The sequence below is a fragment of the Oncorhynchus nerka genome, linkage group LG21 (genome assembly GCF_034236695.1).
Source record: "Oncorhynchus nerka isolate Pitt River linkage group LG21, Oner_Uvic_2.0, whole genome shotgun sequence".
Lineage (NCBI taxonomy): Eukaryota > Metazoa > Chordata > Actinopteri > Salmoniformes > Salmonidae > Oncorhynchus > Oncorhynchus nerka.
The window spans coordinates 20,474,658-20,500,798 of NC_088416.1; the positions used below are offsets into that span (position 1 = coordinate 20,474,658).

The following is a 26,141-nucleotide window of genomic DNA, read 5'->3' on the forward strand; positions in this document are numbered from 1 at the left end:
CCTAGAAAGGACTTTTTCACTCTACAAAGGGTCACAAGCTCACTACATAAATTCCAAACAGTTTCAAAAATGTCAAACAGTTGAAACTCAGGCCTCCCTCATTCACTACAAAAATTCCCAACCGTTTCAAATATTCAAACACATTTTCTTTAATTTCAACAAGGTCACTTCACCACACATCAATCACCAGTCCATTACTTTTTATTTCAAACATGTGCTTTACTTCAAAGAGACAGGTGCCCTATCAATTTACACAAGCACACCAGAAATAGCGAGAACATCCAGACAGGATATCCTTAAAAGGGCATAAACACAGGAATAACTCAGAAATCACTTTTTGACCACAACTGTCTACTATATACTCCTCTTTATCACTCCTGTGAGCACAGAACTCAGTAGAGGAGAAAGTACCTAGAGCAACAGTTTCAGACCTTTAAATGTGACTCTGTAAAACCTTTATTTTTTCACAAACGGTCCAACAAAAAAAAAGATACTGGTTTCGTCGCCTCATACTCATTTGCTTCCTGTACATTTTTTGAAGAGAACTGCAACACTACAGACGGGATGCCGCGATTACACATTTGGAATCGTGCACCTCACTATTGCGCCACTATTTTCATTGTAATTCTTTGTAAACTATCCATAACGGATACATTTCAGGTGGTTCTTGAAGAAGTGGTGGGCTAGTTTGTCTTCTACATCTTTTGATTTTTGACGTCGGAACGACGAGTACTTTGTGTTTGCAGTTTTGGGTTGGTGGCCGATGCTGACATGACTACAGCTGGCAACAAGCAAACTGCCCAACCCATCCATGAAGAACTCTGAAACAGACATATGGACAGGGAAAATGGAATGGAGAAAATATTAATTACCAAAGACAGCAGTGCCTTAATTGTAAGAACAGCAACATGGGTTAAAAAAAAGCAACATGGGTTAAAAAAAAAAGCAACATGGGTTAAAAAAAAGAAGCAACATGGGTTAAAAAAAAGAAGCAACATGGGTTAAAAAAAAAGCAACATCTATAGAAACAATTGACTTTTTCAAAACTTACCACACGTAACCGAATTTGTCCATTTGTCTTGACACAGCTTTCCAGATTTCCTACTGACATAGTTTACAGACTTGCTGCAATCTGTCGATGTGCCGTTGAGCAAAGCACCTAACCCTAACTGCTCCTGCAAGTTACTCTGGATAAGAGTGTCGGCTAAATTACTCAGATGTAAAATATGTGCAAAGGTTTATACTGGGATTTACCAGCCCTCTTAGCATAGGATGAACTTTAATGTCACTGGTGGGAAAAATGGTCTTAGACACACAGTACTGCTATATACAGTGCAAACAGACTGAAAAATACACACATTATACAATACCGCCGCCATACACTTTGTTCACTTCTCATACTGTATATCTACACACAGATGAGGTAGGAAGTTCACACACTTAGGATGGAGTCATTAAAACTCGTTTTTCAACCACTCCACAAATTTCTTGTTAACAAACTATAGTTTTGGCAAGTCGGTTAAGACATCTACTTTGTGCATGACAAGTCATTTTTCCAACAATTGTTTACAGACAGATTATTTCACTGTATCACAATTCCAGTGGGTCAGAAGTTTACATGAACGAAGTTGACTGCCTTTAAATAGCTTGGAAAATTCCAGAACATGGATGTCATGGCTTTAGAAGCTTCTGAGTCAGTGCCTCTTTGCTTGACATCATGGGAAAGTCTAAATAAATCAGCGAAGACCTCAGGAAAAAAAATTATAGACCTCCACAAGTCTGGTTCATCCTTGGGAGCAATTTCCAAACGCCTGTAGGTACCACGTTCATCTGTACAAACAATAGTACGCAAGTACAAACATCATGGGACCACGCAGCCGTCATACCGCTCAGGAAGAAGAAGCGTTCCGTCTCCTAGAGATGAACATACTTTGGTGCGAAAAGTGCAAATCAATCCCAGAACAACAGCAAAGGACCTTGTGAAGATGCAGGAGGAAACAGGTACAAAAGTATCTATATCCACAGTAAAAACAAGTCCTATATCGAAGAAGCCACTGCTCCAAAACCGCCATAAAAAGCCAGACTACGGTTTGCAACTGTACATGGGGACAAAGATCACACTTTTTGGAGAAATGTCCTCTGGTCTGATGAAACAAACAGAACTGTCATAATGACCATTGTTATGTTTGGAGGAAAAAGGGGGAGGCTTCCAAGTTGAAGAACACCATCCCAACCGTGAAGCACGGGGGTGTCAGCTTCATGTTGTGGGGGTGCATTGCTGCAGGAGGGACTGGTGCACTTCACAAAATAGATGGCATCATGAGGGAAAATTATGTGGATATATTGAAGCAACATCAAGATATCAGTCAGAAAGTTAAAGCTTGGCCACAAATGGGTCTTCCAAATGGACAATGACCCCAAGCATACCTCTAAAGTTGTTGCAAAATGGCTTAAGGACAACAATGTCAAGGTATTGGAGGGGTCATCAAAGCCCTGACCTCAAATCCAATAGAAAATATGTGGGCAGAAATGAAAAAGCGTGTGCGAGCAAGGAGGCCTACAAACCGGACTCAGTTACACAAGCTCTATCAGGAGGAATGGGCCAAAATTCACCCAACTTATTGTGGAAACTTATGGAAGGCTACCTGGAACTTTTGATCCAAGTTAAACCATTTAAAGGAAATGCTTCCAAATGCTAATTGAGTGTATGTAAACTTCTGACCCACTGGGAATGTGATGAAAGAAATAAAAACATTATCTCTACTATTATTCTGACATTTCAGATTCTTAAAATAAAAGTGGTAATTCTAACTGACCTAAGACAGGGAATTTTTACTAGGATTAAATGTCAGGAATTGTGAAAAACTGAGTTTAAAAGTATTTGGGTAAGGTGTATGTACACTTCCGACTTCAACTGTACATAACACATACTGGCCAAGTCTCCCTCCTAAAATAATCAAGAAGCTAAACAACTAATATGTATACAGTACCAGTCAAAAGTTTGGAGACACCTACTCATTCAAGTTTTAACTATATTGTAGAATATCGAAGACATCAAAACTATGAAATAACACATATGGAATCATGTAGTAACAAATCCAAATATATTTTTCAAAGTAGCCACCCTTTGCCTTGACAGCTTTGCACACTCTTAACCAGCTTCACCTGGAATGCCTGTCCAACAGTCTTGAAGGAGTACCCACATATGCTGTGCACTTGTTGGCTGCTTTTCCTTCACTCCGCGGTCCAACTCATCGCTTGTGTTTCTTGGTCCCACATCTTCTAATTGGTGTCCTTTAGTAGTGGTTTCTTTGCAGCAATTCGACCATGAAGGCCTGATTCACACAGTCTCCCCTGAACAGTTGATGTTGAGATGTGTCTGTTACTTCAACTCTGAAGCATTTATTTGGGCTGCAAATTCTAAGGCTGGTAACTGAAATTAAATTATTCTCTGCAGCAGAGGTAACTCTGGGTCTTCCTTTCCTGTGGCGGTCCTCATGAGAGCCAGTGTTGTCATAGTGCTTGATGGTTTTTGCGACTGCACTTGAAGAAACTTTCAAAGTTCTTGAAATTTTCCATATTGACTGACAGTCATATCTTAAAGTAATGATGCACTGCCATTTCTCTTTGATTATTTGAGCTGTTCTTGCCATAATATGGACTTGGTCTTTTACCAAATAGGGCTATCTTCTGTATACCAATCCTACCATGTCACAACCCAACTTATTGACTCAAAAGCATTAAGGAAAGAAATTCAGTCTACAAAGGGACATTGACGGGGCTGTAGTGGAGCGGGTCGAGAGCTTAGAGTTCCTTGGTGTCCACATCACCAACGAACTATCATGGTCCAAACACACCAAGACAGTTGTGAAGCGGGCACAACACCTTTTCTCCCTCAGGAGACTGAAAAGATTTGTCATGGGTCCCCAGATCCTCAAACAGTTCCACATCTGCACCATCGAGAGCATCCTGACCAGTTACATCACCGCCTGATATGGCAACTGCTCGGTATCTGACCGTAAGGTGCTACAGAGGGTAGTGTGTATGGCCCAATACATAACTGGGGCCAAGCTTCCTGCCAGCCTAGACCTATATACTAGGCGGTGTCAGAGGAAAGTCCCAAAAATTGTCACAGACTCCAGTCACCCAAGTCAGACTGTTCTCTCGGTTACCGCCGGGCAAGCTGTACCGGAGCACCAAGTCAGGGACCAAAAGGCTACTTAAGGCTTGGGGGCTGTTAAGCTGTTAAGAACAATTAATCAAATCAAATGGCCATCTGGACTATTTACATTGACCCCCCCCATTTGTTTTGACATTGCATAGACATTAAACAGTAAGTAGCAGCATAGTCACTTTTCCCCTAACTACATGTACAAATTTCCGTGACAAACCTGTACCCCCGCACATTGACTCGGTACCGGTACCCCCTGTATATAGGCTTGTTATTGTTATTTTATTGTGATACTTTCTATAATTGTTTTACTTTAGTTTATTTGGGAAATATTTTCTTAACTCTTCTTGAACTGCATTGTTGGTTAAGGGCTTGTAGGTAAGCATTCCACCGTTTGTACTCTGCGCATGTGACAAATAAAGTTTGATTTGATTTCCACAAATTCACTTTTTAACAAAGCACACCTGTTAATTGAAATACATTCCATGAAGCTGGTTGAGGGAATGCCAAGAGTGTGCAAAGCTGTCAAGGTAAAGGGTGGCTACTTTTGAAGAATATAAAATACATTTTGATTTATTTAACACTTTTTTTTTTGTTATTTCACTGTTTTGATATCTTCACTATTATTGTACGTTGTAAAAAAATAAATAAAGTAAAAATAAAGAAAAACCCTGGAATGAGTAGGTGTGTCCAAACTTTCGACTGGTACTGTATGTATATAAAATTAAATTTAAAAGTAAAAAAAAAAAAAAAAAAAGCCAACCTGAATGCGCCACTCTCTTCAGCCGGGGGTCAAAGCCCACTTTGCGCACGGCGTCGGTGCGACCGAGGAATAAGTTGACCACCCCGCTGGTGAAGGAGCAGGTAGGGAAGCCTGGAACAGGTTGGTATTTCACTGCACCCTTTCTGTTCAGACAACCCCCGTCCTCCCCATTACCCTCCTCGTACACCAAAGAGAAGTAGAACTGGCCGTGGCCCGCCACAGAGCCCCCCACCTGATAACAGGAGGCAGAGAACAGAGCAGATCCACATGTAGTAATAATATGTATTATTCTTCATTTCATTTGTAAAGCACATCTCAGACCCAATGCGTAGAAAAAAATAGAATATAAACAATCCAATACACAGAACATAGGAATGTAAAAAAAAAAAAATAGCTAAGAGTGTATCTAGAACCTAAAAGAATTATTCTGCTGTACCCATAGGAGAACCCTTTGAGTAACGATTTTTTGTTATTGGTAGAACCCTTTTCGGTTATATGTAGAAACCGTTTTACAGAGGGTGCTACATGGAACCCAAAACGGGTCTACATGAAACCAAATTGGGTTATCCTATGGGGACAGCTGAATAACCCTTTTGGGATCATTTTTTCCCCCCAAGAGTGTGGAACACAGACAACAAGCAAAGCTATATTCATGTGTTGTCAGATCCAGAGGGCATGAAAATAGATTTAGCAGAGGTCTTTGAAAGCTTTTCTGAACAGCAGGTTATTGACCTGTGCCTTAAATGAGGACAGAGACTCTGCAGCCCTGACAGTGTATGGAAGTACGTTCTACAGCCACAGAGCCGCTCAACTGAAAGCCCTGTCACATAGTAATTAGTCTGCTGAAGGGCTGCTGAAGGGAGAGGGACCTGGAGGAGGGAAATGTGCGTGTGGGGCAGGAGGGTAGAATGACGTCAGACAGGTACTTGGATCCAGAGTTGTGGATAGCAGGATTTTTAATTTTTTTTGTTTTTTTTCACAACATCAATATTGCGAAGAGAAAGTGTTGATTGAGAGCTGTGCTACCACTGAATTCCAGCCCCAGTCTAAGCAAAACAGGTAATACTTGTTCTAGCCTGGTGACATATCGGGGGAATCAGGCTACAGTTACGATGCTCACCACGTCTAGTTCTGGTGTGGCCTCCATCACCTCCACCAGATTCTCGATCTTGGTTTTGTCTGTGAACAGGAAGTCGTCATCGACCCAGAGGAAGTATTTGGTCGTGACCTGAGAGACAGCCAGGTTCCTGCCAGCAAACCAGCCCTTTTGGGAAGGAAAATGTCCTCAAAATTACTTTGTAATCTGTGATGAAAATATCCTATAAAAATAATGGTGTTCCCGACTCAACAGTTCATCATCAAAAGTCTGTGGGTGCAGGGTTCTAAAGGCATACAGATGTAGGATCTTAATTTGACCAGCACTGTCGTCGCAAAATAGTCCTGCAGCAAAGGGAGTTGATCGTTTAGTACATAAATAGTTGCTTGATATGTGGTTAGGCTATTAGCTGGCTAAAATTAAACTACATAAGAAGTTCAACGCGGTTAATAAAACCATGTGTTAGTACGGGTTTACAATGGATTTATGCAAATCCCAAAGCTCATCTGTATTTTCTTACGGTGCGTGAAAATTCACAGCAACAGCAATCAAATTAAGATCCTTCACCTGTATAACATAGGAAAGGAAACCCTGCCCTTACTGAAACAGAATGTTCTTTAGCAGCTGCAGATGTCTAACAAATGGACGGTAGGAGGAGAACAATTGGCATGCACCTATTAGCGGTAGGAGAACATTAGCGGTAGGAGAACAATTGGCATGCACCTATTATTTCTATCTTATGCCACATTGTCCTCCTGCTTTTCTTCACATTTAACATTTCTTATGTACATGATTTTTTTTAAAGACTAACAATTCCATAACAGCTTCACAATGGTTGGCCAGGTGAAAGCTATGATCCCTTATTGAGGTCACTTGTTAAATCCACGAGTATGTTTACATGCACACTAATAATTGGATATTAAACTGATTATGGTAGGAGGCAGATTATGCAAAAGTCATGTAAAATAGTCACCTTACTCTGTTTATCTTAAAATCGGCGTCAGGTCAAAATCGAAGTAAGCATACGCCGATTAAGACTCCTGGTTTTCTGAGCAATCTTTCAAATGATTAGGACATGTAAACACCTTCAGCGTACCAGAGGTATTGGATCTGTGCATGTGATACCACCAGCCGAGCAAGCCTTCCTCTTTAGCGCGAGCGAAGTGTGTTCGGAACAACAATGTATGGCTCTTAGGAAGTAGTTCACATACAAACTTTATATGTCAGAACTCCGAATAAAACATGCTTCCCAAAAATAGGATGCTCGCTGTGGTATAACATTTTTCTTTGATTGGCGTTTGTCTGCATTCATCAAAGTAGCATTAGGTAGCCTGATTTCAGGTGTGTCCATGTAAACAGGATTGTTATGGAAATCGTTCTTACAAAGCATGTGAATGTCTTAATCAAACTATTATATTAAGGGGGGAGTGAAACTCAATATTAGGAAGGTGTTCTTTATGTTTTGTACACTAAGTGTCAGTGGAGGCTGGTGGGAGGAGCTATAGGATGGGCTCATTGTAATAGCTAGAATTGGACTAATTAATTTCATTCCAGCCATTACAATGAGCCTGTCCTGCTATAGCTCCTCACACCAGCCTCCACTGCTCAGTATATATTGACAGTCAATGAGAAAAACGTATGTGGCGTCATGTAAATAAACGTGCATGCTTACGAAGGCTGTTGCCTAAACCTGCTCATTTGACTGACTGCTGCTGATAATGACAATTCAAACTTCAAGGCTTTGGTGGTTGTCTGCGTTCTTCTCGAGTGTATTTTTATTCAAATCCAGTGTGGCCGACTGGAGTTCGTTACAGATGTAGGATCTTAATTTGATTACTCATTTGTTGCTGAGAATTTTGCTGCACAGCTAACGTTTGTAATTTGCACTTCAAAACTTGCCCCAACGGAAGAAAAAAAAGCATCAACTCCTACAAAAATGTTCATTAATTATAATCCACATTTCCTGTTGCTGCAGGATTATTTTCCTGCTGTAGCAAACTGACTCAAATTAAGATCCTACATCTGTAAGTGTAAGTCTATGGCAGGTTGCCCTTATTGCACGGATCTGCTCCTGGAGACAAATACATACACCTGGGTTAATTAATAACATTTCAATAAAATGTTATTTCTATTCCTTTCAACTCAGAAATTCGATCACACATGCATTTTATGTCCATCATCAATTCACGTTGAATGTCCACTTTGAGGTTTTCAATTTGACCAAAACCAGCTTGTACCTGTGCTGGGGGCATGATGTACTGCTCAATGTTGGAGCCGTTCACTTTCTGTGGTTCCAGGCTGTCGTCGGCGATGATGATTTTGATGTCCTTGTAATAGGTCCTTATGCTACTGATGAGGACCTGCAGCTCGGTGTATCTCAGAAACGTCTTGGTGACGATGGTCACCCGGTAGTTGATATCTGCAATGAGAGTATCTCTGGTTTAATGCAGCGACATCCGAGATCCTACTGCAATTGGAGGTGGATATGTTTGATTTGTATAATGAAAAAAATATAACCGTAACATGTAAGTGTTGGTCCCATGTTTCATGCGCTGAAATAAAAGATCCCAGAAGTTTTCCATACACACAAAAGAGTATTTCTCTCAAATGTTGTGCACAAATTTGTTTACATCCCTGATAGAGCATTTCTCCTTTTCCAAGATAATCCATCCACCTGACAGGTGTGGCATATCAAGAAGCTGATTAAACAGCATGATCATTACACAGGTGCACCTTGTGCTTGAGACAATAAAAAGGCCACTAAAATTAGCAGTTTTGACACACATCACAATGCCACAGATGTCTCAAGTTGAGGGAGCGTAAAATTGGCATGCTGACCGCAGAAATGTCCACCAGAGCTGTTGACAGATAATTAAATCTTAATTTCTCTACCATAAGCCGCCTCCGTCATTCTACAGAATTTGTCAGTACATCCAACCGGCCTCACAACAGCAGACCACATGTAACCATGCCAGCCCCGGATCTCCACATCTGGCTTCTTCACCTGCAGGATCGTCTGAGACCAGCCACCCAGACAGCTGATGAAACTGTGGGTTTGCACAACTGAAGAATTTCTACACAAACTGTCAGAAACCGCCTCAGGGAAGCACATCTGCATGCTCGCTGTCCTCACCAGCGTCTCGACCTGACTGCAGTTTGGCGTCGTCACCAACTTCTGTGGGCAAATGCTCACCTTCCATGGCCACTGGCATGCTGGAGAAGTATGCTCTTCATGGATTAATCCTGGTTTCAACTGTACTGGGCAGACGGCGTTGTGTGGACGAGCGGTTTGCTGATGTCAACGTTGTGAACAAAGTGCCACATGGTGGCGGCGGGGTTATGGTATGGGCAGGCATAAGGTACGAACACAATTGCATTTGATCTGTACACAATTCCTGGAAGCTGAAAATGCCCCAGTTCTTCCATGGCCTGAATACTCACCATATGTCACCCGTTGAGCATATTTGGGATGCTGTGGATCGACGGGTACGACAGCGTGTTCTAGTTCCCGCCAATATCCAGCAACTTCGCACAGCCATTGACGAGGAGTGGGACAGCATTTCACAGGCCACAATGAACAACCTGATCAACTCTAAGCAAAGTGGATGTGTGACGCTGCAAATTGCAAATGGTGGTCAAATCAGATACTGATTGGTTTACTGATCCACTACCTACTTTTTTTTTTTAAATGAAGGAATCTCCGCCCAACAATGCATATCTGTATTCTCAGTCATGTGAAATCCCGTATCAAGGGTCCTTTTAAGGTTTTATACACAATGTTTGCAAGTGGTAGGCACCAATATTGATAATTCAATAAGATTATGATAACTTTCATATTGGTTTATTCTCCCTGTTAACCTACACTATTATGTAAAAAAAAAAAAAAAAAAAAAAAAAAAGCATACATGACTGTTCCTGCATGCACAAACCCTGGTCACTGACCTTTACATTAGGAAAGTCTATATAACAATATGTTACCAGAGGGCCTCCCGGGTGGCGCAGTGGTTAAGGGCAGCGACCGGGAGGTCCGTGGGGCCTAGCGTCGTCCGGGTTAGGGAGGGTTTGGCCGGTAGGGATATCCTTGTCTCATCGCGCACCAGCGACTCCTGTGGCGGGCTGAGCACAGTGCACCCAGCCCGCAGTGCACCCAGCCCGTAACCAAGGTTGCCAGGTGCACGGTGTTTCCTCCGACACATTGGTGCGGCTGGCTTCCGGGTTGGATGCGCGCTGTGTTAAGAAGCTGTGCGGCTTGGTTGGGTTGTGTATCGGAGGACGCATGACTTTCAACCTTCGTCTCTCCTGAGCCCATATGGGAGTTGTAGCGATGAGACAAGATAGTAGCTACTAACAATTGGGGAGAAAAAGGAGTAAAATTCAACAACAACAAATATGTTCCCAGACAACTTCAATTGTATTTAACATCTGGCTTCCACACAGACTGTTCCTACGGACTGTTATATATTATGTTTTTTTTGTTGCTTAAGAAGCAGTGGCATGAACTTGACCAAATACCAGGATATCAAGGATCTGTAAAATATTCTGTATGGGGGAATGGTCTAAGATCCCTCCCAATGCGTTCTCCAAACTCACAAAGCATTTTAGAAAAAGTCTGTCATTATGCTCAAGTCTTTTTTTACTTCTTAAATCTATTTCTGAGCAGTTGTATTACTATAAAATAACAATCTCTCTCTTTTCTTGCATACAATATACAGCAACTCTTTTTTTTTATTTTGTAGTCTTTTTAGCTCATCTTTATCAAAAAGGTGCCAATAATTTGACCTGGCTATGTCAATACAGCAACATTGCTGATAGCAGTTAGGTGATGGCAGGTTGAAGTTGGTAAGCCAGCAGAGTTTGGGCTCATGATGAAGATGCTTTAAAAAGGTCCACTTTTCAGGAATGGAGGAAGTAGGGTCATGGAATGTTGAATTTGGCAAGCTGACAGCATGTTTGCTCTGCTTTCATATTTTCATTATATACAAGGGGTGATGTCATAATTCCTCCTGATGACCTAATCTTGGTACCTGACGATAGCGCTAAGTTTTGCCGTCTTAAAGACGCAGCCATTTGCACATATCTGTAGAAGCTTCATGACCAAAAACAACAAATTAACAATCACATTATCTTTAGTGTACCCTTTATGTCTATCCCACCACTCTGATCCCGAGTCTTGATCCTGCCCCTACGGTTGATTCATTATCCCCAATTTCACTCTTCAGATACTGTCTACAATACAAGGGAATAAAAGGGGGCCTCTCACCATTTCCTATGTCATATAAAACAGGCATTGATGTCTGCTGGATGACAATGGGGAAGACAGCCTCATGGTGTTCAAACGTGAAGTGAGCTGGTGAAAGAGCAGGGACGGGTGGCGTCATATGAGGGTCTCAGGACATGTGGAGAGAAAGACATGGGTATGGTAGGAAAGCTGGATCTATGGCCTTACCCAAGTCTCCAGTCCTCATCCGGTACACAGTGCTGGTGTAGGTCATTCGTCCCAGAAGATTGTTGAGGTCAGATAGGCTGGTAGACTGGACAGTGATCTCTTTCTCTCCCTGTCCCTCTTGGTCTCCCTCTCCAAGGGCCTTGATGGCCAGGACACCACTGGACACACGCAGAGTCACCTGCAGGTACATAACACCATAGCGTTTTCATAGACTCAGGCCAAAGGTTGAGTAGATGGACCATTTTCCACTTCTATGGAACTTATGTGATTGTGCAGTTGTTGAATCAATGTGGTTCCTGTTAGCATCTGCATACTTCTTTCTCTAATCAATTAAGTTCCCGAGAGGTGTATTGAAAGTACATTTTGCTGTTAAAAGTTAGATTGAAGCAGAAAAACACTGATTTGAGATTTAGCGTTTAGATACACAGTTCAAAAATGATTTGCATCTTTTGGAGCACAAAACGTGTAAGCATTACTGTCATTGTAGACAAATGTGAAAAATAGGTGGATGATTTGTTCTACATGGTAAAACATTCATTTGAACATGTGCCTTTAATATTTGTGAAACGGTCTGCGGATAGGCAGTTAGCTAGGAAAATATTTGGGGGAAAAAAACTTGTCAATCCTGTTCATTTCAATGCGGTCTCAAAAAGACATACCGTAACGAGGAATGAACCAGTGTGGGGGGAGAAGAAAAAACCCGGATGATTTGTTTACATAGCAGGTTAGGATAACTAACGCGGCAGGTTAGGTGAATAAACGGAGCAAGTTAGAATGGCTCAGGGTTTGCTACAGTTGTCATGGGTCCACTAAATGAAGCGGTTGTAGGCCTACTCCATCCAGTCACAACGGTAGAAGCATAAACAAACCAGCTGTGGGACAAATCATAAGTATCATAACACTGGGATGAAAGTTACAAAGGGTGAAAGTATCATGCCCATTTTCTCAGATAACTCAGAAGCTAGAATGCTGTAGTGAAGTCAGCGCGACCATCGGACCCAGAAATGTTTTTTTTTTGTTGTTGTAGAGATGTGCTTACATATGTCATTTTCTTAACCCATCTAGTGACTAAACGACAGCATAGCTTGTAAGTATCATGTTAGCTAGTCTTGGGTAAGACGAAATTTCAACTGATGACCTGGAATAAAATAAACACGTTCAAGCACTGGCCATTGCCTCTTATAATTCATATTGCTTTCATAATGTTATCTAAATGTTTAAAGATGATATGACATCTTTAAAATAATGCCTTCATTTACTTGATTAGCTTCTCACAATATGATTTTATCGACAGGTTAGTGGTTAAAAAAAATATATATGTGTATAGCTATGATTCTGGGGGTCAATTACCTCAAGCAGGATGAGTTTATATTCTCTTCACAAATGGCAAATGTTTATTCTATTAAATCACGAGGAGTACGCATGACAACGCCAACTGGCGCACATCTGATTTGTAGGGCTAAACATGAATAGTAATTTAACATTTTCATTAAATAAATGTTGGTTAATATAGCTATTATGTGATCATTTTAGTCCGATTAATAGGCAAAATAAGTTTTTAAAAAATAGTGGTTGTGCGACATTGCGATTCTGACGCATGGTTAATTTTAATGAATTTCGAACCAATATATTATTGAAGCGACACAAACAAGAAACTATGGCTGATAGTACCTTTGTTGAAAGTAAGTAGCATTACAAACCCCCAAAAAATGTAAATAAGAGATGGTGCACTTTCGGCCAGCTGTTAATTTTGCCCCAAGCCCGTTTTATTTTAGACGTGCCTGGCAGGTACAAAAGTAGTATTGTGATAGTTTCGTTTTCGGTCTTTATATTTTAAAATAATGTATGCTAGACATTTAATTAGAGTTTGTAATGGTATAGGTCATATATACTGTAAGTTGTTTATCATAAAATGTTTTCTAGCACTATCGATCTGCGTAAATAGCAAAAAAGCAACCATTTTTTTTTAAAGTGTTACTTTCATCCCCGTTCTCCCCTGCATGAAGTAAAAGCTAAGCAGAAAATGGTAGATATGACACCGGATGTAAAGAACCACCACCAAAAGGAGAAGGTAACTTAACATTAAGGGTAAAATTGACTTTGTTTGTATCCTGCGTTTGTCTGAACACTGGCTTTAGCCATAACATACACTGCATAAGTCAATAAATATCCTTAACTGTAAAGTCTTACCAGAGAGTCCAATCAAACACCAACAAAGAGGTGTTCATTACAACATGGAGAACAGAAGACCAATAACCCCAGTATACATTCAAAGCGTTTCGAACCAACCTTGTAACTTTGTCTTTTGGCTGCATGAAGAGCTAAACCTGAAATAATATTTTTATTGCACAATTTAAATATCGAATTACTAAATCTATTGTGTAACTGCTTTGCAAAGAACATACTATATATACACACAGTTAGTCTATATTGATGGACGGTACATAAACAAATGGCTATTGCATAGGCTACCTGGTATCAATGTCTTCTGAAGAGGGACAACAGTGAACCCCTGGATTGGATATTGAAGAGGGGTGTTGGATGGAGCTAAAATAAGCCTGTTCAGACTGGAGCTTGTCCTAAGGGGATGATCAAATGGTCCCATTAATGTTTCCTGAGTACAGCACGTACAGTTGGCCGTGCGCTTGTGCATATCTAAGGCATACCAATCCATTTGGTGAGTATTCTACCATTCTTGAAATGGAAGAATATCATGTCCAGAAATGACCTGCTTGCCAGTGTAACGGAATTACAATAAACTAACTCCACAGTTGGCTTGAAATGTTTCATGGGTGGCGGTCACGAGTGTTGCGAAGCACAGGTCTCGTGTTTGTGCCGGGGGGAGTACTCGCTAAGCTACGTGATTTCCGTAACACCAGGTTACATCTGTAGTTTTTTCACCCACCTGATATGATGCTTCCTGTACTCCTCAGCTCTTCGTTTGACTATGTCATCATACTGGTCTTTTGGAAGGTGATCTTTCAGTACCAACACTCCGCCTCCCTGACAGGTGCAATTGGGTTGTCTGAGACTGATGGATGGTACGGCTCTATTGATTCGCAGGGACAAATAGAACACAATCAGCAAGAACTGAGAAGGTTCCATTGCTGAAGATAGAGGACCAATATACAATTTTAAAACTGGTACAGTACTTTATTGATTTTCGCGATGGCAGAACAGTCTTTAAAAAAAAATAGTGTGTTTTCAGGCTTCACCATAACCGGTGAAAGTCTTCCAACTACAAGTTCAAACAAACAGTTGCTGATAAAGAAAAAGGTACCTTATTTGCTGAGGAACTAATTGATCGGTGTGTTCTTCAGTTGTGCTATAGTGGTACATGAAGTAGTACATCACTGATGCGGACAGACAGAAAATAACTAGGACAAGAACCTGCTTGCACCTTCCCATCTGTAGAAGACTGTCCATCTGTAGAAGACAAGAGCATCATATTCTGACCAGGGAAGCAATGTAAAATCTTGAAGTGGCTACCCACTGGGATCAAACAATCAACGTTATGGTCATCATACATATAGGATTTTCAAAAAGTCATCAATCTAAAGAAAGACATTTCGTGGATTTCTTAACCTAAATCCAATGACATGGTTCCACGTTTTGTTGATTTCACTTTCCAAATAGCTTGTTGACAAACTCAATCACATGAACATCAAAACTAGGCATCTGGGCCCCGTGGGTAATGTGCTTTCTCACTCATAAATTACAGCTCTGCTACTAAGACTTCACAGGGCAGCTTATTATTTTTTTGCCAAATGTTTCAAACACCATGCAAGTTCTGCAAATACAGTCATACCATATATATATATATATATATATTATATATAAAATGACAGATGGGATGAAAACAGGAGATTGATACAATTTTATAAATTAATTTTATAAATTAATTAAGCAAGAAATGGCGGTGGAAACGTCTTTCTTTATGCGGAAATATTGATATAATAACCATCATATAGAAAGTAATCTTACAGTCACGGATATGGTGTGTTGTCCTCCCACAACGACTCGGGAAACCAGCCAGTTTATTAGGATACAGATTAAATAAATGATCTTCACAGGGCAGTGAAAGTACACTGAAATCAGCTTGATGCTCCTTTCCAATAAATATTGAGGGTCTTATTCTGGTGACATGACGGTCGATGCTTGACTGCCGTTCGGGGCTTAAATTTGAGCCCTATGCACCCCTGGTAATAACCATACTTTTCCCCAACAGAAATTATTGACAAATGTATTCTAGTAAATTGTAACATAAGGAATATATACAGTATCCCTTTGAATAAGGCACATGTGGATCGGTTGTTCTGAGGAAGTAATGAGAAACATTTTTTCCTATTGGAGAGTCAACTGGATTAAGTGAGGGTAGCTCAAGAAGGTGAGGTCTGGATCCACCTCTAAACAACAAGAGTTCCAGATGGAATAGCGTCAAAGACTATGGCGAACTCTCTAGGTGTGAGCTATATTGTAACGAGATAAAACATTCCTCATAATTGAATAACAATCCTTCTGCATTAAAAAGTTGACTCACCAGGAGGATATGAAAAAAATAAGACTCGTTTATATACAAAATATCCTTACTGTTCCAAATTAAATACCAATGCGGGGGGAGTACACACACACACACACATATATAAATATATATAATGACCATGCTAGCCAATGAAAAGCAGATAATTTTGCAGGAATCTTATCAATGTAATAGTTACAAAGTAACATAAAATGGAAGCCGATATTTATTTGTCAAACGGCAGCCAAGGATCGATCATAATTTCATCAGAATAAGACCCTCGATTTTTATTAGAGTATAAAACTCAATCACAACATTTTCACCACCCTGTGAAGTTCATAACATATTTTAAGCTAATAAACTGCATGCTTTCATGAGTCATAGTAGGGGTACAACACCACACCATCGCGTGACCCCATGTTTAATATGATGGTTATGATATCAATAATTGCCGCATAAAGGAGTTTCACCGCCATTTCTCGCAAAATTACCGAGACAAAAAGATCCTACCTTGTCTAGTGCATTTTGTTTTTGTCGAAATTTGGAAAGTTTACCGGCAAATTTGCCTGACAACATTTTTTATCCTATAAGACAATATGCAAATGTTTACAATTCATTTAATGAAAGTTCCGTAGGTCTACTATAGGGCTAAATATATGCCTTGACGCATACTAGCCTACACAAATGGAAAGCAATATCAATTATGCGAACTACATTTTAAAACTGCTTAGTGAAAAGGCTAAAATACAAACCTTTTTGCACACAATTCTACGATGGTCCAGTCATTTAACTGAAGAAAAAAAAAAAAATCTACAGCAGATCTGTTCAGAGGTTAAACCAAAGATTATGGATATATTGACAAGACACACGTCTCTCTGCCCTAACAATGAGTCGTTGTCAGCAAAGCAGAATTATTGTAACCCTTTTTTGAATATTCGATAAGTTTGTTGACGTCAACCGCCTCTATTCAATGGAGAGAGATACTATTGTAACCCTTGTTATGTTGGTGCTTTGAGTCCATATCCTTCCGCCCCCTGATATTAATGTACCTAGGCTATTCAAATTAGATGTGTACGTGTTTTAGGAATGCTGCCGAGACACGTAGTGGCATCCATGCTCATCGTACACTACTGTGGATCAAAAACGTCACATAGGTAAGCAATACTTCTGTGAGCTGTTTTATATTGATTTATATTTACTTATATAACGTAGTTTCATGGTTAAATGGTGTGAAAGTGATTAGTGAAAATATGTTAGTATTTAGAGTGCATTCGGAAAGTATTCAGACCCCTTGACTTTTTCCACATTTTGTTAAGCATTATTCTAAAATGTATTAAATTGTTTTTTCCCGCATTCAAATCTCCACACAATACCCCATAGTGACTAAGCAAAAACAGACCAGTTTAGATTTTTTTTAGCAAATTTATGAAAATAAACAGAAATATCACATTTAGATAAGTATTCAGACCCTTTACTCAGTATTTTGTTAAAGCCCCTTTGGCAGCGATTACAGCCTCAAGTCTTCTTGGGTATTACGCTACAAGCTTGGCACACCTGTATTTGGGGAGTTTTTTAAATGTTTCTCTGCAGATGCTCTGCACAGCTATTTTCAGGTCTCTCCAGAGATCTTAGATTGGGTTCAAGTCCGGGCTCTGGCTAGGCCACTCAAGGACATTGAGACTTATCCCAAAGCCACTCCTGCACTGTCTTGGATGTTTGCTTAGGGTCGTTGTCCTGTTGGAAGGTGTACCTTCACATCAGTCTGAAGTCCTGAGCAGGTTTTCAACAAGGATCTCTCTGTACTTTGCACCATTCATCTTTCCCTCAAACCTGCCTAGTCTTCCTGTCCTGGCCACTTAAAAACATCCCCACAGCATGATGCTCCCACCACCATGCTTCACTTTAGGGATGGTGCCATGTTTCCTCCATATGTGACGCTTGCCATTCAGGCCAAGGAGTTCAATCTCGGTTTCATCAGACCAGAGAATCTTGGTTTATATTTTATTAGGATCCCCATTAGCTGTTGCAAAAGCATCAGCTACTCTTCCTGGGGTCCACACAAAACATAATACAGAACATTTTTAAAGGCACACATATCCTACATATCAATTCATATACACAAACTATCTAGGTAAAATAAGGGAGAGGCATTGTGCCGTGAGGTGTTACTGTTTTCTTAAACCAAGTTTGCTGTTTATTTAAGCAATAGTTTGTTGTTGATGTGGACACCAAGGAACTTGAAGCTCTCAACCGGTTCCATTATAGCCCCATCGATGAGAATGGGGGCGTGCTCGGTCCTCCTTTTCCTGTAGTCCACAATCTTCTCATTGGTCTTGGTTACGTTGAGGGATAGGTTGTTATTCTGGCACCACCCGGCCAGGTCTCTGACCTCCTCCCTATAGGCTGTCTCGTCGTTGATCAGGTGTTGTGTCATCTGCAAACTTAATGATGGTGTTGGAGTCGTGCCTGACCATGCAGTCGTGGGTGAACAGGGAGTACAGGAGGGGACTGAGCATTAGAGAAGCTTCCATTAAAGAACACCTTTGAGTTATATTAGATAGACAGCTCTGAATCCACGATATGGGAACAAGATTATCCACATGTATCGATTACATTTTTTCCTAATACTGTTGAACTAAAGCTGTATCCATACCCATTGGATGCAGTGATCACAATATAGTGGCTATGTCCAGGAAAGCCAAAGTTCCAAAAGCTGGGCCTAAAATAGTGTATAAGAGAACATACAAAAGATTTTGCTGTAAGTCTTATGTGGATGATGTTTGTTGTAGAAATTCTAATCGATAATGAGGAGACACAAGATATCACCAATCAGGATATTACTTTATTCAAAACGTATTAAAGGAAAGCAGGTCACACCACACACAAGTGAATGATGTGAGTGCTCTGCAATAACGATGGCTGGTCGACACAACACTTGACTGTTGGGTTGAGAGCCCTGACACAAAGAATACAAATATATTTCATAGCAAAGACACACCACCTTAGTCTACATGACAGATGTGTGGAATGGGTCAAAAAGGTTAGGATTCATATGAAAGAAATGAATCATTCATAACAGACAGTATCTGCTGTAAAGACTGTTCCCATTGTGTGGAAACATCATTATCCATACCCAAGCCATCTACACCCTGGTACCTCCCATTACACAAACATCAACTGTCTATGGAATGTGGGCTCCGAGAGAGGACAAGACCATCATAAATAAGTTGCTAGAGTTCAAGCTCAGAAGCTTCTCTCAGTTCACACAGACACAATAGAGTTCTAAGAACCCTATTCCACTGGTTCTCGATCCTGGTCCCGGGGACCTGAAGGAGTGCACATTTTTGTTTTTGCCCTAGCACTATAGTCGTGACCAAAAGTTGAGAATGATACAAATATTAATTTCCACAAAGTTTGCTGCTTCAGTGTCTTTAGATATTTTTGTCAGATGTTACTAAAGTATAATTACAAGCATTTCATAAGTGTCAAAGGCTTTTTCAATTACATGAAGTTGATGCAAAGAGTCAACACTTCCAGAGTTTACCCTTCTTTTTCAAGACCTCTGCAATCCGCCTGGGCATGCTGTCAACTAACTGGGCCACATCCTGACTGATGGCAGCCCATTCTTGCATAATCAATGCTTGGAGTTTGGCAGAATTTGTGGGTTTTTGTTTGTCCATCCGCCTCTTGAGGATTGATCACAAGTTCTCAATGGGATTACGGTCTGGGGAGTTTCCTGGCCATGGACCCAAAATATCGATGTTTTGTTCCCCGAGCCACTTTGTAGCGGTATTTATTAGAGAGGGGTAAAGAAAGATTTTGTTCGGGCGCCAGGCAGGTATTAACCATGCCGAAAGGAAAAAGAGTAGAATAGAGAGAGTACCACTACCAGACCCACACACATCAGCAGAAGAGACTGCCTAGAGTGTAGCCTGTTTATCAGATAGCCAGTGGAGAGAAAAAAGAATACACACCATATAAAACCCACATTACAGCACAGGGGTAACCCAAACAAGAATACCTCATACAATAATACTAATAATGGCAGAGCAATTCAACAGCAACTTCATACAAGAACGAACCCAGTCAACAACATAGGATTTGCAATAATCTGTATTATTTTCTAGTGGATGAGTGCACAGGGTATGAATGTGGGGGGTGTTCATCGACACAACAAAGGCCTTAAAAATGTCCAGTCTTCTCGGCCACATGTCATTAGTACACCCCACCTCAATACAGTTCACATAATATACAACTTGCAAGTAACCTACTAAAATGTCCATCCAAATACTTCTGGCAGAGAAATAATAGTCCAGCTCTAATGAACTTCAATGGGAAGTGCATTTGAAAAATAGAGAGTCTGTTGCAGGGTAAAGCACTGGAATGAGAGGGAAGAGAAAGAGAGAGAAAAAGATCAATCTTAGCTGTGGTCTTCAGGCCTGCCGGTGTCTGACTGTCCGATGGTTTGTTGGTTTGTTTGTTAAAGCTTCGCAACAATGTTGCTACTAATCCATGCGATCCATAACGGGCGCGGTCCCAAACAAAAACAACCACGATCTAAAGCGATCACACCGATGATTGAGTTAAATACGTTATAAACTACAAACGCTGAAAACAAACAAAACTTCTGCAGCACAGCACACACAATCAAACTGTCGCGCCACCCAAGAGTTCCTCCCCAAAGAGCTGAACAAGCTCTCTTTATTTCCTCCTTCCTTACTGCTCATGCGCTCTTAAAGTGGCAGCGCACGGTGAAGGCTCAGAGCAGATTTCGCCACAACTTAGTTATTACTTTTGCCTTATGACAAGGTGCTCCATCATGCTGGAAAAGGTATTGTTCGTCACCAAACTGTTCCTGGGTGGTTGGGAGAAGTTGCTCTCGGAGAATGTGTTGGTACCATTCTTTATTTATGGCTGTGTTCTTAGGCAAAAACGTGATTGAGCCCACTCCCTTGGCTGAGAAGCAACGCCACATTACCCCAGTCCTCAGCATTCCAATCCCTGTACCTTTTGCAGAATATCAGTCTGTCCCTGATGTTTTTCCTGGAGAGAAGTGGCTTCTTTGCTGCCCTTATTGACACCAGGCCATCCTCCAAAAGTCTTCGCCTCACTGTGAGTGCAGATGCACTCACACCTGCCTGCTGCCATTCCCGAGCAAGCTCTGTACTGATGGTGCCCCGATCCCGCAGCTGAATCAAGTTTAGGAGACGGTCCTGGTGCTTGCTGGACTTTCTTGGGCTCCCTGAAGCCGCCTTCACAACAATTGAACTGCTCTCTTTGAAGTTCTTGATGATCCGATAAATGGTTGATTTAGGTGCAATCTTACTGGCAGCAATATCCTTGCCTGTGAAGCCCTTTTGTGCAAAGTAATGATGACGGCACGTGTTTCCTTGCAGTTAACCATGATTGACAGAGGAAGAACAATGATTCCAAGCACCACCCTCCTTTCGAAGCTTCTAGCCTTGTCAACACTCAAACCTGTGTTAACGAGAGAATCACTGACATGATGTCAGCTGGTCCTTTTGTGGCAGGGCTGAAATGCAGTGGAAATGTTTGTTTTTTTTTGGGGGGGGGGGGGGGGGGGATTCAGTTCATTTGCATGGCATAGAGGGACTTTGCAATTAATCTGATCACTCTTTGTAACATTCTGGAGTATTTGCACATTTCCATCATACAAACTGAGGCAGCAAGACTGAAGATTAATATTTGTGTCATTCTCAAAACTTTTGGCCATGACTGTACACAGCTGATTCAAATGATCATCTCATCAAAAGGCTCTGATGATTTGACTCAGGTGTCTAGTGCAAAAACGTGCAACCTTTTGGGTCCCCAGGACCTGGATTGAGAACCACTGCATTCTGTTGCATTAAACAACCATTTGATGCAATAACAATATAGTAATTTCCCCACCATACGTTCAAAATGTTTGTTGGTCTGATTAATATCCTGCACTTGATGAATTTATGAAATTGCTTCTTCCAATTAGTGATAAACATGCACCCGTTAAGAAACTGACTGTTAGAACTGTTAAGGCTCCGTGGATTGATGAGGAATTTAAAAACTGTATGGTTGAAAGAGATGTTGCAAAAGGAGTGGATAATAAGACTGGCTGACTTGTGAAATGATGTGACTAAACTCAACAAGAAGAAGAAACTGAATTATGAAGCCAAGATCAATGATATAAAGAATGATGGGGAAAAAAACAGAGTACTTAAAAATAAAATTATGGGCAGAGAGACAAATTCAACTCCATTACGTCATCGAATCATTACAAAACTATTTGATTTTGCCAATTATTTTAATCGTTACTTCATTGGTAAAGTTGGCAAACTTAGGCAGGAAATGCCAACAAGGAACAGTGAGCCATCGTATTCATGCATAGAAAAACTAATAACGATAGAAAAGCTTGCAACTTTAAACTTTGTAAAGTTAGTGTGGGAGAGGTGGAAAATATATTGTTATCGATCAATAATGACAAACCTCCTGGCATTGACAACTTAGATGGAAAGCTACTGAGGATGGTAGCTGACTCTATAGCCACTCCTATTTGTCATATCTTTAATCTGAGCCTAGAAGGAAGTATTTCGCCTCAGGCCTGGAAGGAAGCCATAGTAATTACACTACCCAAGAGTTGTAAAGAGGCTTTTATTGGTTCTAACAGCATATTTATAAACTTGCTGCCAGCTCTTAGCAAACTGTTGGAAAAAAATGGTGTTTCACCAAATACAATGCTATTTATCTGTAAACAAATTAACAACAGACATTCAGCATGCTTAAGGAGAAGGGTACTCAACATGTACTGCACTGACACAAATGACGATTTGTTGTGTTAGGTTCTTATTTTTCAGAGTAAATGACTCACGGACACTAGAGAAGCTTTAACCAAGTTTAAGTCTTCCCAAAGGTTCTGTACAGCTGTAATTAGACAGCAAAAAAAAAAAATACACATCTCATCAGTTATATACAAATCCTACTTAAAACACTTCTGTCTTTCTTCAGAGAACCATTAACTTCCGACATAGGAAATGAAAGGGACTGGGTTCTATCATTCATTTACTACCTCAACGATATATATATTATGGCTTTTCAACCTCTACCATATCGTGGATTCAGATCTATCTTTCTTTAATGGAAGCTTCTCTAATGTCAAACATGTCAAGTACGGCGTACCAATGACCTGCCACTGGCATTAAACAAAGCATGTGTGTCACTGAAACCCTTAACAAAGAGTTGCAATCTGTTTTGGAATGGGTGGCCAGTAATAAACTGGTCCTGAACATCTCTAACACTAAGTGCATTGTATTTGGTACAAATCATTACCCAAGTTCTAGACCTCGGCTGAATATGGTAAACAATGGTGTGGCTGTTGAACAAGTTGAGGAGACTAAATTACTAGGCGTTACCCTAGAGACTGTAAAATATCATATTCAAAACTTATAGATGAATTGGTTGTAAAGATGGGGAGAGTGTTATAAAACCTCCAGGGTGCACTATTGTGGCAGGCATTGATGCATTAACAGCCCCTCTATTGACTTTTATTGACTTTTTTTAATGAGACGACTCGCAAAACGGCTCCACTCCTTTGTAAAGGACACCAGAAGTGTCCTAAGAATACTTTGTTAGTTGCTTATGATGTTGAGTCGTTACACAAATATTCCACACGAGGGCGGTATTGAAGCTATGGAACATTTTCTTCTGCAACGTGATCCTAATGAACTACCTTCCAGTGCATCCATTATAGCATTGGTCTAAATAGTACACACACACACACTTCATGTTTCTAAATTATTTCTTTATTCAGACGAAGGGTACTGCTATGGGATCCCCCAATGGCTTTTAACTACGCTAATTTGTATGTGGGTTACATAGAGAAACAGTCCATTTTCAATTCTCTCAAATGTTTTCTTGCCTAACATTATTTGGAAACGGTATATTGATGATATTTTTGTTCAATGGAGGGGTGATGTAAAACAGCTCCAGGTGTTCCATACTTTTCTTAACTCCTGTTTTGAGCATCTGATACACGTCAAAATCAGTTTCATTGATCTTCAGATCTTGTGTGAAAATCATGTTCTATACACTGATCTTTACAGGAAACCTACTGATCGTAACAGTTTGTTGAGGGCTGATAGTTGTCACCCACTTCCCTTGAAAAATAGTGTGCCCTACAGCCAATTCTGTCGAGTCAAAATAATTGGTAAAAAAAGAAAAAGGATTTCGACAGAAATATGCCTGAGATGCAAAGAAAATTCAAGTAGAGGGGGTACAAAAATGGTCAGATAAATACTGCCATTGAGAAAATTCAAAACATGACCTGTTTCAAGGTGATTCTAGCAAAAATAAACATTCTTGCGTTCTAACTTCCCGCTAATCAGTGCTCTGAACAAATTAAGGGAATTGTTCAAGCATTGGCAGATTCAAAGAACCGATGATGGTTCGAAAACACATTTCCGATACTTTCCCTTGGTCGTATTCTCGCGGGGCAGACACCCCAGAAATAAATTGGTAAACTCTGATTTACCACCCCAAGATATCCCTGCACAACGTCTATTTGCTCCCCTACTGGATGGAAACTACAAGTGCAATGGCTGTGCTCAATGCAATGGCACTTATAAATGTAGATCCTTTAAAACACCCCCAAACAGGGAAACAGATCCCAATCAAAAGGAGTCATTACGGGCTCCACTTAGACAGTTATTTATATTATAACTTGTCCTTGTGGTAAAAATTATCTGGGTAAAACAAAGCGCGAATTAAAAGTACGTATCTCGGAGCATCATTAGGTGCAAAAACTAGACACCCAGTTGCGGCCCACTTTATGGAACAAATCCACTCCATTTCGTCTCTACGTTATATTGGCCTCGAACATGTCACCCTCCCCAGGAGAGGGGGTGACCTCGACAATGTATTGTTAAAACGAGAGGCTGCCCTTGCTCCCTTCGCGCTCAACGTAGACTTTGATCTGAAGCAATTCTTGTGATTTTGCTATTGTAAATGTTTGTAGGCCTATGTAGCCAAATGGTATCTATGATCGTACGCTATCCATTTATGTTCTTTGTATGCTATTTTAATATATGATAATTAAACAATGATATCAGGCCACACCCGGCCATGATTACAGGCATCGGTGTGCAGTGTTGCCAATTTAGCGACTTTGTCGCTATATTTAGCGAGTATTCAGACCCCTCTAGCGACAAAAGAAAAACAGAACCTAAAGCGACTAGCGACAAATCTAGCTACTTTTTCTGGTGTTATTGGAGACTCTGACGTGAAAACACGTATCGTTCTTACTCATCTCAACGAGCAGCGGGTGCCCACCCCCGTCCCAAAGCACTCTCAGCCGCCCAGTATTCGCGCTGCAGTCAGAGCAGGAGATGTTCACCCCTCCGCGTCCAGACTGGAAATGAATCGCGCATGCGGGAAGCCGCCGCTGGCTGATCCCGCCCTGGCTTACATTACATTATTATTATTTATTTTTTTACAATTAACCGGATTAGGGCCAGACTAGTTACCATCATTTTCTCACATTGCCATTGACAGTTTGTTTCTATTGTGTTTTTAGATTGTATACGTAAAAACATGTTATGGTCAAAAATGTTCATGTTTTACTGTGACTTGTTGTAGGCTCCTAAGTGGACCACAAGGTTCAAAACCAAAACAAATTAAGAAAAATAAACAAAAAAATGAAAATAAAAACCGAAGTAACTCCGGCAGAGTGTCTATTTTGGGTAACTTTTGCCGGTCCCAAACCCGGATAAAAGAGGAGGGTTGGAATTGTGACATAAAAAAATAAAAAAAGAATCGACAGAAGAAAGTTCATTTGTAATTCTAAACATATTGAGGGTGTTTTTTTACTCACTTTTTGTCTCTCCCAAGACGTTATTCTTCTCTCCTGCAGCGTCCATCACAATTACATTCACATGGTAAATTATGCAAATTGACCGATGGCGTCATTTAGTGAATTTTAGGACAGCCAATAGCTACTTTCCATACCTGCTAAATTGGTTAGGTTTCACCAACAAGCTTTAATGGCCTGGAAAATATGTTTCCTGCACATAAAGCTCCTTTGTGGAATAATTCAGACATAACTGTAAGGAATAAGTAATTGTTCTACCCCAGCTGGCATGAGAGGAATATTGACTTTGT

General features: G+C 40.6%; 1 protein-coding gene across 2 annotated transcripts; it reads right to left on the reverse strand.

Moving 5' to 3' along the window:
* Positions 1–130: 130 nt before the first annotated feature.
* Positions 131–25,938, reverse strand: LOC115104044 (beta-1,4 N-acetylgalactosaminyltransferase 2-like). Of its 2 annotated transcripts, none has more exons than XM_029625203.2 (11): positions 25,855–25,938; positions 14,757–14,902; positions 14,382–14,525; positions 13,949–14,055; positions 13,766–13,803; positions 11,477–11,654; positions 11,291–11,377; positions 8,268–8,449; positions 6,055–6,198; positions 4,935–5,166; positions 131–821 (listed from the first exon to the last, which is right to left on the reverse strand). In XM_029625203.2, the coding sequence occupies exons 2-11, from the start codon at positions 14,900–14,902 to the stop codon at positions 637–639; spliced, it is 1,443 nt and encodes a 480-aa protein (XP_029481063.1). In that variant the 5' UTR covers positions 25,855–25,938; the 3' UTR covers positions 131–636. The 2 variants fall into 2 exon arrangements, with proteins under 2 accessions (XP_029481063.1, XP_029481062.1); XM_029625202.2 differs by lacking the exon at positions 25,855–25,938 and adding an exon at positions 16,748–17,023.
* Between the last annotated feature and the right edge of the window lie 203 nt (positions 25,939–26,141).